General features: G+C 33.4%; 1 protein-coding gene across 1 annotated transcript in view; it reads right to left on the minus strand.

Moving 5' to 3' along the window:
• Positions 1-14,389, minus strand: part of LOC143145225 (uncharacterized) — a 99,034-nt gene that overhangs the window by 8,303 nt on the left and 76,342 nt on the right. The window contains exon 2 of the mRNA XM_076308402.1: positions 2,545-2,582. Coding sequence (XP_076164517.1) covers positions 2,545-2,582 — 38 coding nt within the window. The remainder of the gene's footprint in view (positions 1-2,544; positions 2,583-14,389) is intronic.

Consider the following 14,389-nt stretch of genomic DNA (forward strand, 5'->3'; position numbering starts at 1 on the left):
ACGGCGGTAATGTTCTCTATTGCGGCCATCTAACGATCTTCTCGCGTCGCTTGTTCTCGATATAAAACCAAGGTTGTACACTTTCAAAATCGTACGTATATTCGAAGATCATATTTTGATTTCATTTTATTACGGTACGATACCAATTAACAATGGTGGCGTATAAATTGCTACTTTGCGCAAGCAAAGACGAAGAAAATCGCGAAAAACGTTCCGGTAAAGTTTTGCGAACGAACGCGTATAATTGTATCCGTCACAACTGTGCCAGGAGATCGAGCAATAAAACGCTTTACACACTTTAGGAGAACTTGTAAGGAACGGTTACTTTTTGTTTTTAATTCTTTTAATTTCCATTATTATTAAACGACGTAGAAAGGCAATGAAGTAACAAGTGAAAGGGTCGTTCGCTTGAACGAGATCAAAATCACGACAAATCTCTCGGCATCCTCGACAGCGATCGTAATACAGGACACAAGAAGATAGATCGTAACACCGACTGACCGCAAAAGAAAGAAAAGGAGCTGTTATTAGCACGCGATTACAGAACGCAAATTAATCTTGCGGCTCGTTCGTACGAGTAACACAACGCACCGATGATTATTATATTAACTCAACATTTGTACGCGGGGAATCCAATTAGCCGCAACGTCCTATCCTCCCCCTCTACGGCATAAATTATATGTGTATTAAGGGCAATCAGTCTACCGAGCTGCAGGCTATAGGATGGATGATCCACCGCGTCGAGAGAAATAATCACGCTGAAAAGAAACGTAGAAGCTTTATTACGGATACAGAGACGATAGACGCGAAAGTATCCCGCAAATCCTTTAGGCGAAACCGTTCTAACGCTTTGGCCGATCGTGAGATATCGACCTGCGCTATTTCGATCCCATTCCGGATCAAAACTATCATCACATCGTAAGAATGATTGATCGATTACTAATAAGCGAGTCTTTTCATTTACAGAAATATAACTGGCGTTTTCCATTAGAGTGTGCGATTCATTAAAATACCATCGTTCGATTTACATATTAGAATGAAAAAGCACCTGCATAAATCTAGTTGTTTGGTCGAACCTAACGAATCCCTCCTTGACAGATATCGCTTTACAATTTAGCTTTTCAAACTTGAACATAGTCTTTGAACTTTACGGTTCGAACAAGTCTTTAAGTAATGGTTGCTCAATTTTTAATACGGCTCGCGTTAATTAAATAAATCTCTCTTTATTCGCAACGAATCGGGATAAGTTTCAGTTATTTGAAACAGAATGTTTAATTTATAACATTTTTTCGGAATTGAGTATCGTTATGTTATAAATTGAAAGCTCAATTTTAGGGATTTTCTTTCAGTTTTACGAAACGCAGCGCTATCGCGGTGGAATGATCGAGAGACGAGCGACGTAGCAGCCATAATCTTGTATCGAATAATACGAAATACGTGACTAAACCAGTATTTAGAAATGATAGTTATTGACAGTTACTTGCATTTTTAATATTACTAATTTGTGGATCGGTGTCAAGAACATTTAATGGTCTTAGATAATCGTGTAATGGTAGGCTGATAACGTCGTTTCGGTATGATCAAATACCGCTTTAAATATTTGTTATCAATTTGCTTAATTCTGTGCAAATTTTCCATATTAGCAAGTCGGATAGTTTTTCATAATTACGCGCATTAGCAGTTTTCTATCGAATGTTTCCAATAGCAGGTACTAAAATTCGATTAAGACGGTGGCGATCATAGATCGATAAGTTTTTTCAATACTCTTGAAACGTTCACTTTGTCGTTTAATTTAATGCTGCAAGATCTAAAATAAGAATTTCGCTCCTTTAATCGACTTCATTTGACAGGAAACCATTGTGCGATGGATAATTTAAACCGATTCTCTACCGTTATGTAAAGGTTTAACGAGAACATTTTAATCGATATCATTACTTTGCGTCATAATGAACAGTTAAATGCAGTGAAAGAAAGATCGTCTACCAAAAGTTCAGAATGTCTTCTTGCGTGATTTATTTGTACACGATCTCCAAATCTTTGAGTATTGTGCAACAGTAACGACTAACGAAGTCGTGAAGTAACTGTTTTAACGTAATACAATATTATCCGCATTATAATATCAGTTCAACAAAGTAGATATTCCATTATTTTATTACAATTCATCGCGGCGAAAGGAAAAGTGAATATTAACGAATTTATTATGAATACAATTAAAATGATTTCCCTATGCAATTTATATTACCAAATGAAACTTTTCTTTTATCTTGTTCTTAGAGTAAATAAGAAAATATTGCAAAAGAAGCTAATACGACGTGTTAGAAATTAACACGTTCTGTAACTTACGATCGATATATCCGCTGATGCATTTCCTTTGAATAACGATGAACGAGTGTAAATGAACACATTTTATAAATTGACTCCACGATAAATAATCGCCGAGTATCTCATTTCCTAATATAAATCAAGTTTTGAACTTTATCCTTGGAAGATAAAAAGTATGAATTATAGGGCAATCATTCATCTATTTTTCATGGTTTCTCTTACCTCGTGTTCAACAGTGTCCTCGGGAACTGGTGCTCCATCTGAAACAAACAACGGGTCATTTTAAAATAGAATGAACCTCCCGGACGAATATTATAATTCGTTGTCGTAAGCGTGAACAATAATATTATTCGATTTCTTACACGAGCAGAATAAAATTATTTTATTGAAAATTTAAAAGTGGTAATCTCGATCCATCTATTATTACACATATCTTAGACTAAACAATGAAATAATAAAAGCGTATACGATACACTGTTATCGTTTATTTACATCTACCTATTTGATATAAATCTCAGAGTATATAGAGACTCGTACATTCTGAGTGAGTACACGATCGTATTTATTATAACCATTTTTTGCGGCGACATATCAGATATTACGAGAATCAAAGCGAAATAATTTTTGACTAGATTCATGCAATATTTATTAAAATATTGAACCATAAACTCAACATTTCTTTAATTTCATCCGTGATCGTATTAATTTCGCTACGTCTGCGTCTGTAGCGAATCATCTTCTCAAGTCTGCTACTTTTCATTGTTGAAAGTGTAGCAACCTTATGTATACAAATTATGTACATCTTCGCTCTATAGGGTGAATTCTATTATTGGTTTCATCGAGGAGTTCTATTTCGTATGCAAAATGCAGCCATTTTATGAACTAGTATCGTAATTATTAAGGAATTCAAGAAATTAAATTCAGACCATTCTGTAATCCACTGTCAGTTGTAAGTATTAAGAAGACATAAGTACGAACCAAGTATATCACACTGTGAACAACCAACCATCAACTAAGAACGAATGTAAACTCAGGGTTCTATTTTAGACTAAAGAAAAAGTAGTTTTTGAATCGAATTGTTAGCCCGAGGAAGAAAAAAAGTAACACGTAAATGTTAATTCTCTGAGTACCAAAGGCGATCGCAAGAATTCGTGGGAATAATGCCAAGTAGTACGATTGCGCTTCTCCTGTTTTACGTCATAAATGCCAACAGATGCAATCACGCTTCGCTTTGTCTCACTTGCCGGCACTTTGAACAGTGTTTGAGAATAATTCTTGTCGGACGGATGTATAATTTAGTTTATCGAAGCACAGTAAACCCGCGCGGAATTTTTTAAAGAGGAATGGTAGCGAATTTATTCTTGAAATTGACCTATCGTATTTCCGACCGAGATTCATTCACGTGAGAAACGTTCGACGAGAAGAGTAAACTAGATGTACCAAGAGTGAGCGCAACAACAATCTTTACTCGTATTACAGTCATTTGCTCTCCGAGTTTCAAAGCGACGTAGCACGTCTGTCGATGTGACAACGTTAATGCAAATTAAGAACTTGTATTTCCGATTGTGCCTTTATGAAAATATTGTCGACAGACTGGTGAGATTCTTCCGATGAAAATAAAACCAAACATGACCGTGTTTGGATTATTTTTCCTCATACGTTATGGGAATCATTTTTAGAAAAATGTTCAATGGTATATAATTAAAAATGGTTCGAATAAAATCGTGTTTGGTCTATTACTCTTATAATATACTGTATTACAAGACGAGAAACATATTAAAGAAGAATAGTACTGTTGTACATGTTAATGACGTATTATGCTCTACCGAGTGTTCCACTGAGTTTATTAGTAAATGGAGGTGAGCAGTTGTTAATTGTTGATACGATGTTTTATTTCTTGTTCGCTAATTTATATATCCAATAATATCGCGCAATTGGTGTCAGATATGGGATTGCTTCGAATGAAAGTGTTGCAGGGTGTACACCGCAAAATTTTAAAAATCTGACTACTGAAGACGAGGTTATGAGCAATTAAAAAACTAAATGCAGTAGCTGATGATTCAGTTGAATGTGGAGCAAGCAACGCTACCGCAGAACATAGAGTATTTTGGATGTTATCTTTCTCTTTAAAGATGTTTTTTTTAACTTATGTAACATTACTGACCTATTTGAAAGTTAAACACTTCCCCTTCTTTTGAAAAACCTCAAGAGAAGAAGAGAAATTAAATTAATAAATAAGAAGTAGAAATTAAGAAATAATTAAGAAGAGACCGAATTTTAGGAATTGCTGAAATTACAGTTGTTCTTACATAGCAGAGAAACTTGTTACACGTTATGCGAGTTAACTATTGTAAATTAATTTCGACCTTGTAATAATAAAAACTCGAGTCTTTTGATATCGTTACAAAAGTGCCTAGATTTTTTGAAATATAAGGTGCGAACGAAGCTTAAAGACTATTTTCGACCATTAAGTTCAGGAAGCACAATATAAATTGGTAGAAGTGTAAAGTTGGAAGGATCGGGTTAGAAAGGATTAATTAACGCAGTTTATTCGAGCGTGTAGCTACGACAGTTTTCTTTCATCGTTGTCAAGAGAGAAAGTCAATTACTGCGATGATAGGCCGCAAACGTTTAGCGACGACGTCTCTGGAGATCTTCGTGGAGCGTGTTCAAAGTTAAAATGTTCGTACAGTCGTTCCCTTGACTCCACCTGCCAAGTATAGTTTGAAAGACAAGATACTCAGTTTAGATCATCTCGTGCATTTCCTACCTGCGGTTTCTTTTTAACGCTAGGATTGTCTTTCTAAGAGTTCGTAAAGAACGAAATTAAAGGTAAATTATCCTTTGTATTTCACGGTCGTTTCTAATTGGACAAAAATTTTACGTAATGGATGAAAGTATCTCAAACTATGATAAGGAAACTTTACTCAGAGTTTTTACGAATTCGCATCGATACGTAACAGTATACCCGCATATAGTATTACATTTTGTGTACACTTAAACTCGTAAAGTGCATGAAAAGAACGAAAAACAAGAATAAGCGACTAAAGTGTATATTGCAACATTCTTTATTGTTTATTTTTTATCATTCTTTATTGTGCATGTTACAATATTCTATATTGTTCAAGAAAAGTTTTTCGAAAATCATTCTCGATACTTACCGTATTTCTGATTACTGTATATAAAATTTTTAATAGTATTTGTCTTTAGCACATAGAGCAGAAATGATCGGAACAAGATTACGTTGTAATTATCTAAGCAGCACATTAAGCAAACATAATTTTACAATTAACGCTTGTGCAACGCTAGTGCAACAATCAGAAATTGTAATAACTCCGAAAATGTGTGTACCCACAATTGTGGATAAGTAGAAATTGATGGTTTTAAACAATATTGAGGAAATAATTATGGAATAATTAAAAAATTACTTGTCTTATTTATTTAAAATGTTTCGACTTGTCAGCTTCGAGTTATGTTCAGTTTGGGTAGAAAATGATAAACCTATAATTGAAAAATAAATGTAACATAATCATACAACAATAAAGAAAGTGAAAGCAAAAAAACAGCGCGTGTAAAATATATAATTACGGTTATGTATAGTCGTGCTATAAGTATTTCAAACTGAAACATTTATTTTAAACCAGTGCATTATCATTTTTTCGTAATTAAATACACTTCACGGCTTTTTATGTAAATAAGATATTGTTAAGTAACTAGAAACGCAATACTTATTTAAATAACGTTAGATTACTCAAAGAACGTTTCGTAAATGAACTTGTTAAATCACGAACTGTTGGCGATATTTCACTACATCAATTACGGTCACCGCAATGTAATGCGCCACTAGCCAGTAATTTGTTGAACCAATTCTGCGAAATTCCTGTAATTTATCGTAGTTTATATCATTGATTCCGATAAAGGATGGATCGTAATCACTCCGTTTAACTAATTTCAAACATTGTTTCAAACCACCGTATTTTAAAAATATTATCAGTTACTATTATTTTAATTAATTGTATAAAACTTTGATTTATATTATTTATGTTCAGTTTCTTTCGAGATAATAGATGCAAGTAACTAATTTCTATTATTAGGTGATATAAAGACGTCTGTATCGCTGAATTTTTCTTCTCCTTTATATTAAACGTTAAATGTAATAGAACGAATCGAAAATTATTTTTTACTTAGACAGTGATAATAGCCAGACGAAATAAATATTGTGTATCCGCTCCTCGTGCAAATGGGTTAAAATATTGTTTAAAGCAAGACGAGCAACCTTTGTTCTACAGTGTACCAAAATTGAAAAGTTGATATTGTATACAAAATGCAATAAATGCAATATGAAATACTAAAATAAGTAAATTAAAAAATTTAGTTTAATTTATAGGATGTAATTTAATATTTTCGCGAATGAAACTTTTTCTTAATTTCTTCCTTTTTTCCTCCCACGCACTTCAATTTTGCTCCTTCAATAAATTGCTTGGGTTTTGAAGTAGTTTTTATCGATAAGTTTATTCGGGAATAATGCAACTACTTTCATATATCGTTAAAGTACGATTGCTCGTACATAATTGAAAAGGAGAATGACACAATCGCGGAGACTGTAATATATCGCTGTCGCTTGTCTTTGCTCGTTTGCCTTTGTTTTCGTTATATAGTCACAAGCGAGTATTTCTTAAGTAACCACTTATTGCGTGTTTCGTATTAACAATAAATTATGTCTTTCGCTACAATTTTTGCACTTCGGTTAAACGAAGTGCAATGTTCGACCGGGTCGCAGGTAAGTAACTGGAGAGCTGCGGATTACTGTTTTATAGAAAATATTCTCATACCACATTTGTACTCTTTGCTAAAATAACTGAAGAAAGAAATCATCTACGATTGTTTTCCTGGTTATTCTGCCTCGCTTCTATCACTTTTTGCGCTCAAAGAGCGTAAAGTCATCATTCAGGGTTATTTTAAAATCATCATTTTGCTAATTTAAAATGTACAATTATTTTCGTGAAAACTGGCTGTATAAATATTTCCAATCAACTGTATTGAATACGGTCTCATTTGTTGTCACTGAAGATCTACTATACATACCTTTCGGGATAAATGACGTTCTTGGAAGAATAAAAATTATAAATAAGTTTTTATCTTCCAAATTTCGAGTTACAGGTACGTTTTCAAAAAATAGGATAAAATACAACTGCTTGCTTTGATGCTTTTTCTACAAAATAAATCATTTCAAAATTAATGACACAATAAATTGTTAAATTTCACGGTGCCCCCTGTTTTTTTAAAGTTTAATTAATAAATAATTAAAAGAAATAATTCACTCAGCGTTTCTAAGTAAGGCGAACGAATATTGTACCGTGATTTATACTTTGAAAAACTATAACAAAAGTATAATGTGCTCGATCTACGTATACGCGTCTTTTGTATTCTCTATACTACAAACGGTTAAACAGGAACTTGACTGTTATTTCAAGTATAATTATATTTCGTCTTGAACCTTCGTCTTGAGCGAACTCGATAATTACTACAATTTCACTGATAACTGTCGACTATTTCACTTTACTCAGATGCAAGCTTTAGGTTTTGGGCACGTAAGCATGTGTGCTAAACAGCAATTTTTCCCTTTAAGCGAGTCAAGAACTCGTAAAAAATACATATAACCATAAATTGGAGTTCATGACTTGTATACGATCGATTTTAAGTATCTTTACAATATGTTATAATATTATCTGAATTCTTTCTTTGCCGATATATTTTATTTGGTTATTCTAAATATGTACAGAATAATTCTAAACTTGTATTAGAATAATTACAAAAGCACCAAGAGACCCAACAAAAAAATAACTTCATTTCTAACATTCTTCGAAAAGTTACAAAGAAGAAAGTCATCGCGATAAAAGTCTATAGATTGATAAATTTATAAAGTGCCAATACGAATACGAAGAAGCTTGGAAAAATATATAAAAACACGCAAGCAATATTTGCTAAAAAAAATAATTTCACAGATTAAATAGATCGTATAAAAGTGGTTCATCGATCGTTTGTATGATAATTAACGTTACATAGCATTTGATTCCGGTAACACTAGAGTTACAGTAACACAAAGAAAGCATAGAATATAAGAATAGCCTTTGCTTCTACAGTTTACCTTGTGTACACTATACCGTTTCTATGAACTTTAAACATTTAAAGGCGATTCAACGATGTACTATGAGAATTACGGTATTGCAACACTGAAGAATGGACTTACAATTTCGCAGTTCATTAATTCTCTTTAAAAGGAATATCTCAGGTACAAGAGACATAACACTTGTTAGAAATGTATATCTTGTCTAATGTATCTGGATAAAGTATCGATAGTAGAAGAAATATCTATAAATGAAAATGAAAAGAAAAAATGTGAACCGTTTTCTTAAATGGTTTGTGTGTGTATGTGTAGATACAACGTATTTAATTTTTACAACCTGTTTGTCCGGATCCTTTTCAGAACAATACATACAATTATAAAAATTTAGAACTAGTTTTTGTTCAGAGTTCTAATGAATATTATTACTCGAATAATTGTTCACGTAGAATGCAGTATGGTCAGGAGTAATTGTGTAGTGTAACTTAACAAACAAAGCATTATTAATCCCAGATAAAAGTCTCCTTTGGCAAGAGAACATACGGCTAATAAAAAATACTCTTGCAAATCATAATTATCCAAATAATTTCATAGACAAGTACGTAAACCATCGAACATTTTATAAGATCTGGTAAAGCATAGATATTATACTGACTCATCGGATGCCAATATTTACTATTTATTCATAACACGCGAAGAATTTCTTACACACTTTATAAATAATTAGCAACCTTCTTGAGGCCTTCAGTTTACATACATATATTAAATGTATCATCGAATCGAGTAAACTAGCATAATTGTATAGGTGATAAAGCGTTTGTTAAACGTAACGGGCTCTGTTTCGTTTAATTTTGTCTTAATCAATCAATATTTCAAGATCAATGCACTAAGAATCCACACAAAAATTGGAAACATACTATGTTGATAACATAAAAATTCTCAATTTCAAAATGACCTACTTCAAAAGATACATATAAAAATAAAATCCTAAATACGATTACGTAATCAATCAAATAAGGAAACCAAAAAATATGTATATATAAAATAAAATGTGAATACTACAGCGCGTACCATCTTCAAAAAATTCGCCTTGTATCATTTTTATCGTAATAACGTATTAACGATATACCGTACTTATCGTTTAACAACTACATACATATGTACACTGAATTTAAACAATTCTGGCTATACTGTCGTAGATGTTGTCTAAATCTGTTTAAACTGAAAAGAAAATCTATAAATTCTGAAACTTGCGGAGGAACAGATTAACGTAATGGCGCCAGAGAGAATATTCGTTTCCAAAGCGCGAACGATGTACATTGCATATTGATCATACCTTATGTTACACGATGACACAGATATCAGTCTTTAAAACGCATCAATAATATACCTCTCCACTTTCTAAAGATGTGTTGCCAGTAACGTGCAAGAGAACAATCAGTCGGTCGATGTCGAAAGATGTGTGGTCGTGTTCTTGAGTAATAACGTATGGGTGACGTGTTACTTCTTTGGGACATATGTATGTTCTTCTTCTACTGTGTGACAGTAGCGATTATCAAATGTTAATCTGCCATTTACGCAACACCGTTCTTTGGTGATACTTTCTGAAATCAACAACAATGAAGATCATCCTGACGGGAACTTGTCTCAATTGCACCGCGCTCTCAACATTGTTTATGCCATTGTTCGTAGTAAGAACCGGAGGTGACGTTTTATTGTTATTTCTATCTCTCGGGATTTACAGTAAAAAAGCATCGTCCACCGTGCAATTATAATGGGCTAATAAGATGAATCTACACACCTGGAAACTCGCGTTCCACTCCATGGTTATTGTTTTATATTCACATAATCAATGATTAACGGGAGTTCAGTCTGACATTTGTACATTCTATTTACGATTATAAAAATGAAAATACACAGCGTGTACCTTCTATACTTTAAACGAATCGGTTTAACAAGGTTGTTACAATATTTATGATTTGTTCTATATATATTTTAATACTTATATAAGAAGAGAATTTTGTACAAGGTATCTCGATGATTTTCTTCGAAGAAGGTTTTAGTATAGTAAACTTACCATACATTGTGTACATATGATAACGGATATAACTAACATAATTGATATAGTAGAATATAGAACAGAACATTTATTCTCTCTATGAAAAAGTAAACAGAAATGCATCCTAAAAATCTTAGATGGAACTACTAATGTATGTGAGTTTCTTTTAATACAAATATTACTACACAATTAAATCGCCACTAATTTATATTTTTCTCAATATATATAAACACTTTTCCTACTTAACCTTGTTCCAAAGTTAGAGGCATTTTTGTATATTTCAATCAATTTCGTTACAAATTGGACTAGCATAGAATTCCCATAAAAGCTTCCTCTCGAACTTCTAAACATCTTCTCACTGACCTTGCGATACGTTCAAAAATTCCAGACATTCTTCTGATTCGTCAACCTTCTTCGATAAGCTTGAAATATAGCTGAACGTTTCTTACCGTTGTACCATAAAAGTCCACGTATAAAAATCCATTCGATATAAATCTAAAGTTTAACTCGATTAGACGACAGGTTCCTCACGCCTGGTACATTTATTTAAAAATAACTTGTTTAAACTTTTTTTCCTTCAATGGTTAAAATAAAATGTGTATAAATATATATATTTGGAGTGAGACGTCTTCCAATAACGTTCTATAAATAGTAACTCTCTTAGTAGTAACTAATCGCTTGGTAACTCATAGCATAGAAATATATAGTTCGCCAGTTAATCTTCCGGTTCCAAAAAATAGTTACGAATTATTTCTGCTTATACGTTAACATAAATTGACGTTGGTGTATCGATTGCGTAATAACGTGCATGTTTTCATCGCCTCGTCAATGAACGTTGTGAGTACTCATCGCGCAATGTTTCCAACGAATTCGAGCTTCGTCGGTAAATGATACAAAATGTAAAAGATTCAAGTTAGCAACACAAACCTGCAATAACCATCTGCAGAAGGTCACTCGTGGATGAAAGTCACTATGAGTATGTCCTTGCACCCTTTGCATACAGTACGGACACAGCTGTTTACCGTTTGGTATTCTCCAGACAATCGTGTGTCCCACGTTCTCCATTCCTACAATCGCTCGAGCAATATCCATATCATTTTGGCCGATGCGATCGAGGAGTTACTTTATTCCAAATCTACGGACCTAGCGGATCTGAATTTACCGGTAAAAGAAGTACGTTTTCAGAACGAACCGGTATTCCGCAAGCGGTCGTGTATTCTTTCCAATCATTTCCTATTTGACAAACGTCTCTTAGAAAAACATGTCGCGCACAGATGTCTAGCTAAAATGACGTTGCAATCGGTTGGACCATACGTTAAATATATTTTTACCATTTCTCTATTCGAGTACTCTATCATTATAGTTTCGAATAGAAACGATCACAGAACTGTATCAGAAATGTTAGACGCGTACTGCTTTTATCCGGAAAACAGAACAAACCGATCCGTAAAATATTATGGAAGTATTTATATAATAGTCAGTAATGTCACAAACGATGATATAGATAATAGTAAACGGATGGGTAGAATCAGTTACGCCTGACTCAGTTTGCAAAGAAAATTACTGAAAGTACAATTGTCAAAGTTACATTATTGAAATCTGATCAAATAGGACAAATTTTCATACGATTATTCTAATTGCTTTCGTGTGACGAGTTTACCAACGAGGTTATGCCAACCTTTTTCAATTCCTCTTAGATATATATTTATTTACAATTCAAATAAAAATTCTTACAATCAGTCTCTATTTCCTCTTAATTCGAAAGATGTTTTCGTGGGATAAAGTTAAGAAATGTTCGCACCGAAGTATTTATCGAACTTCGTATTTGATAAATATGTTTGAAATTTAAAATAAAACATGTGAATGCAAATTGCCCTGGTCGTTGAATCCGTGAAAGGTAACACGATAATAGCACGATTCGCACGTTCGCCAAATGAAAACATCCTAAAGGAATTGTTTATCAGAAATCAGAAGGTTGTTACTCTTCAAGATCACCGAGGCCACATTTTGCAGAGTCGTTCGCTCGATTCGGAATCCATTAGGAATTTTTGAACGTTTCAACGATCAACAAGACATTAAGAAGCTTGCTTCCTCGCTCAGTTAGACCACTCGGAGAACTTCGTCTGGTATGTATATTCAAATGGATTTAACCAGGACCAAAAGAAGGTATTCGTATGTTACTATTTCGATAAACGAAGAAACTAGTAAGTATATATGCGTTTTGGCTTACGCTTCGTGTAGATTTTCCAAGACCGACTCAAAACAAATATTAAACACTCACGTACATCCACCGAACGATCTTACCGTTACCTGTTATAAAATTTATTTCTCGCGTCTGTATTATAATTTTAAAGTTTTCGTTTATAATAATTACTATATCTTCTTTGTGTGCGATAATATTCAATATTTTGTACTTTAGATCCTACTTATTTGTGATATTTAAATTTAATATTTTACAAAGTTCGATTTTCAATAGAAAAGTATTGAATAAAATTCGATACTCGATTAAGTACAATATTTATGTCTATAAATTCGGTTTATAGAAATTAATTCAATTTAGAAGAATTTTTTATCATTTTAATGGGAATACTGAATTTAATCTATTAATTGCATTTATACTCGAACAAGTTTATAATAAGTATATAGTAGGATGGAAAGATTATATGGTCGTAATTTCAACAGATTAATTTCAAATTCATAAATTTAAATTACGAAATTCCTTCTATAATATAAAATAATTTTGAAAATTCGATTAAAATATAGTCGATATAAAAATATACAAAATTATGTGTTACGGAGGAACAATAAGAAAAAAGGTTCTTAAAGACAGCGAGAGTGTCAGCGCTGAAAAGTGCAATTGCCTTAATAACGTCCATAATACATTGTTGGTGAAAAAAAATCTTGAAAACAATGCAGACCCGGAACATGCTGGTCGAAGTAATTAAGGTAACAAGGATCACACCTGGCCATTAACGTGGTTCGCCGATGTTCGGTCGAATCGTAAACACCAATAAAGTAAACAGTTTTCATAGCCGAAAAATGCTAATAGCTGTTTGGTGCATTCGTTGGTCAGCAAAATGCTATACAAAAAGCATAGAGACGTAAATCGTGGAGACTTGACCATCAACCACCGTATCGACCAGTACCGCTGTTCAATCCATATAAGATTTCAACTTCGGTTGTCAATATATTCGTATTAGAGCGATTCGTATTCAACTCGACTGATTTAATTCAATGTTCACTTGCGATTAATTTCACAACGCGAAGTGGAGCGATACCTGAGAGTGTTTCACCGAGTTCGCAACTAGCAACTATTATTTTCGCACCACACGTCACGACGATCGATAAAATTCAATAAATAAATATTTATCAGAAGAAGTATTATTGTTCTAGTATTCTGAACTTTGGTTTTAACTCAAGTTTCTATTTTACTCGTTTCTTCTTATAATCTTTTAGCGTAAGAAAACTTGATTCACATTGTACACAATTAGCTAAACTTCCTCCGATTTTAATAGGTATTGCGATTCAAGTAGAATTAACCCAGACCTAACGACCAGTCCCGTCAGAACTATGTATACATGTATGAATTCGTGAGATGGATAAGAATTTAGCGACGACAGAATAGATTACGCCTTCACTCGCGGTACATCGCAAAGACGAGGCAGAGTTTTTCGTCTCCGGATAGATCTGGGCTACTTTGAAATTGTAATACGCACACGAACGACATAATCAAATCGCAAATCAAACCGGATTCTTATGACCGTTCGACAAACCGACGAGGAAGTGATTACCATCGTTCGAAATACGAAAGTCTCTCTCGTTCCTTTTTTCGCCCTGGGTCGCAATGAGAAAGGACTTGGGGATATTACGTACCCACCGCGAAA

The sequence above is a fragment of the Ptiloglossa arizonensis genome, chromosome 1 (assembly GCF_051014685.1).
Source record: "Ptiloglossa arizonensis isolate GNS036 chromosome 1, iyPtiAriz1_principal, whole genome shotgun sequence".
NCBI lineage: Eukaryota > Metazoa > Arthropoda > Insecta > Hymenoptera > Colletidae > Ptiloglossa > Ptiloglossa arizonensis.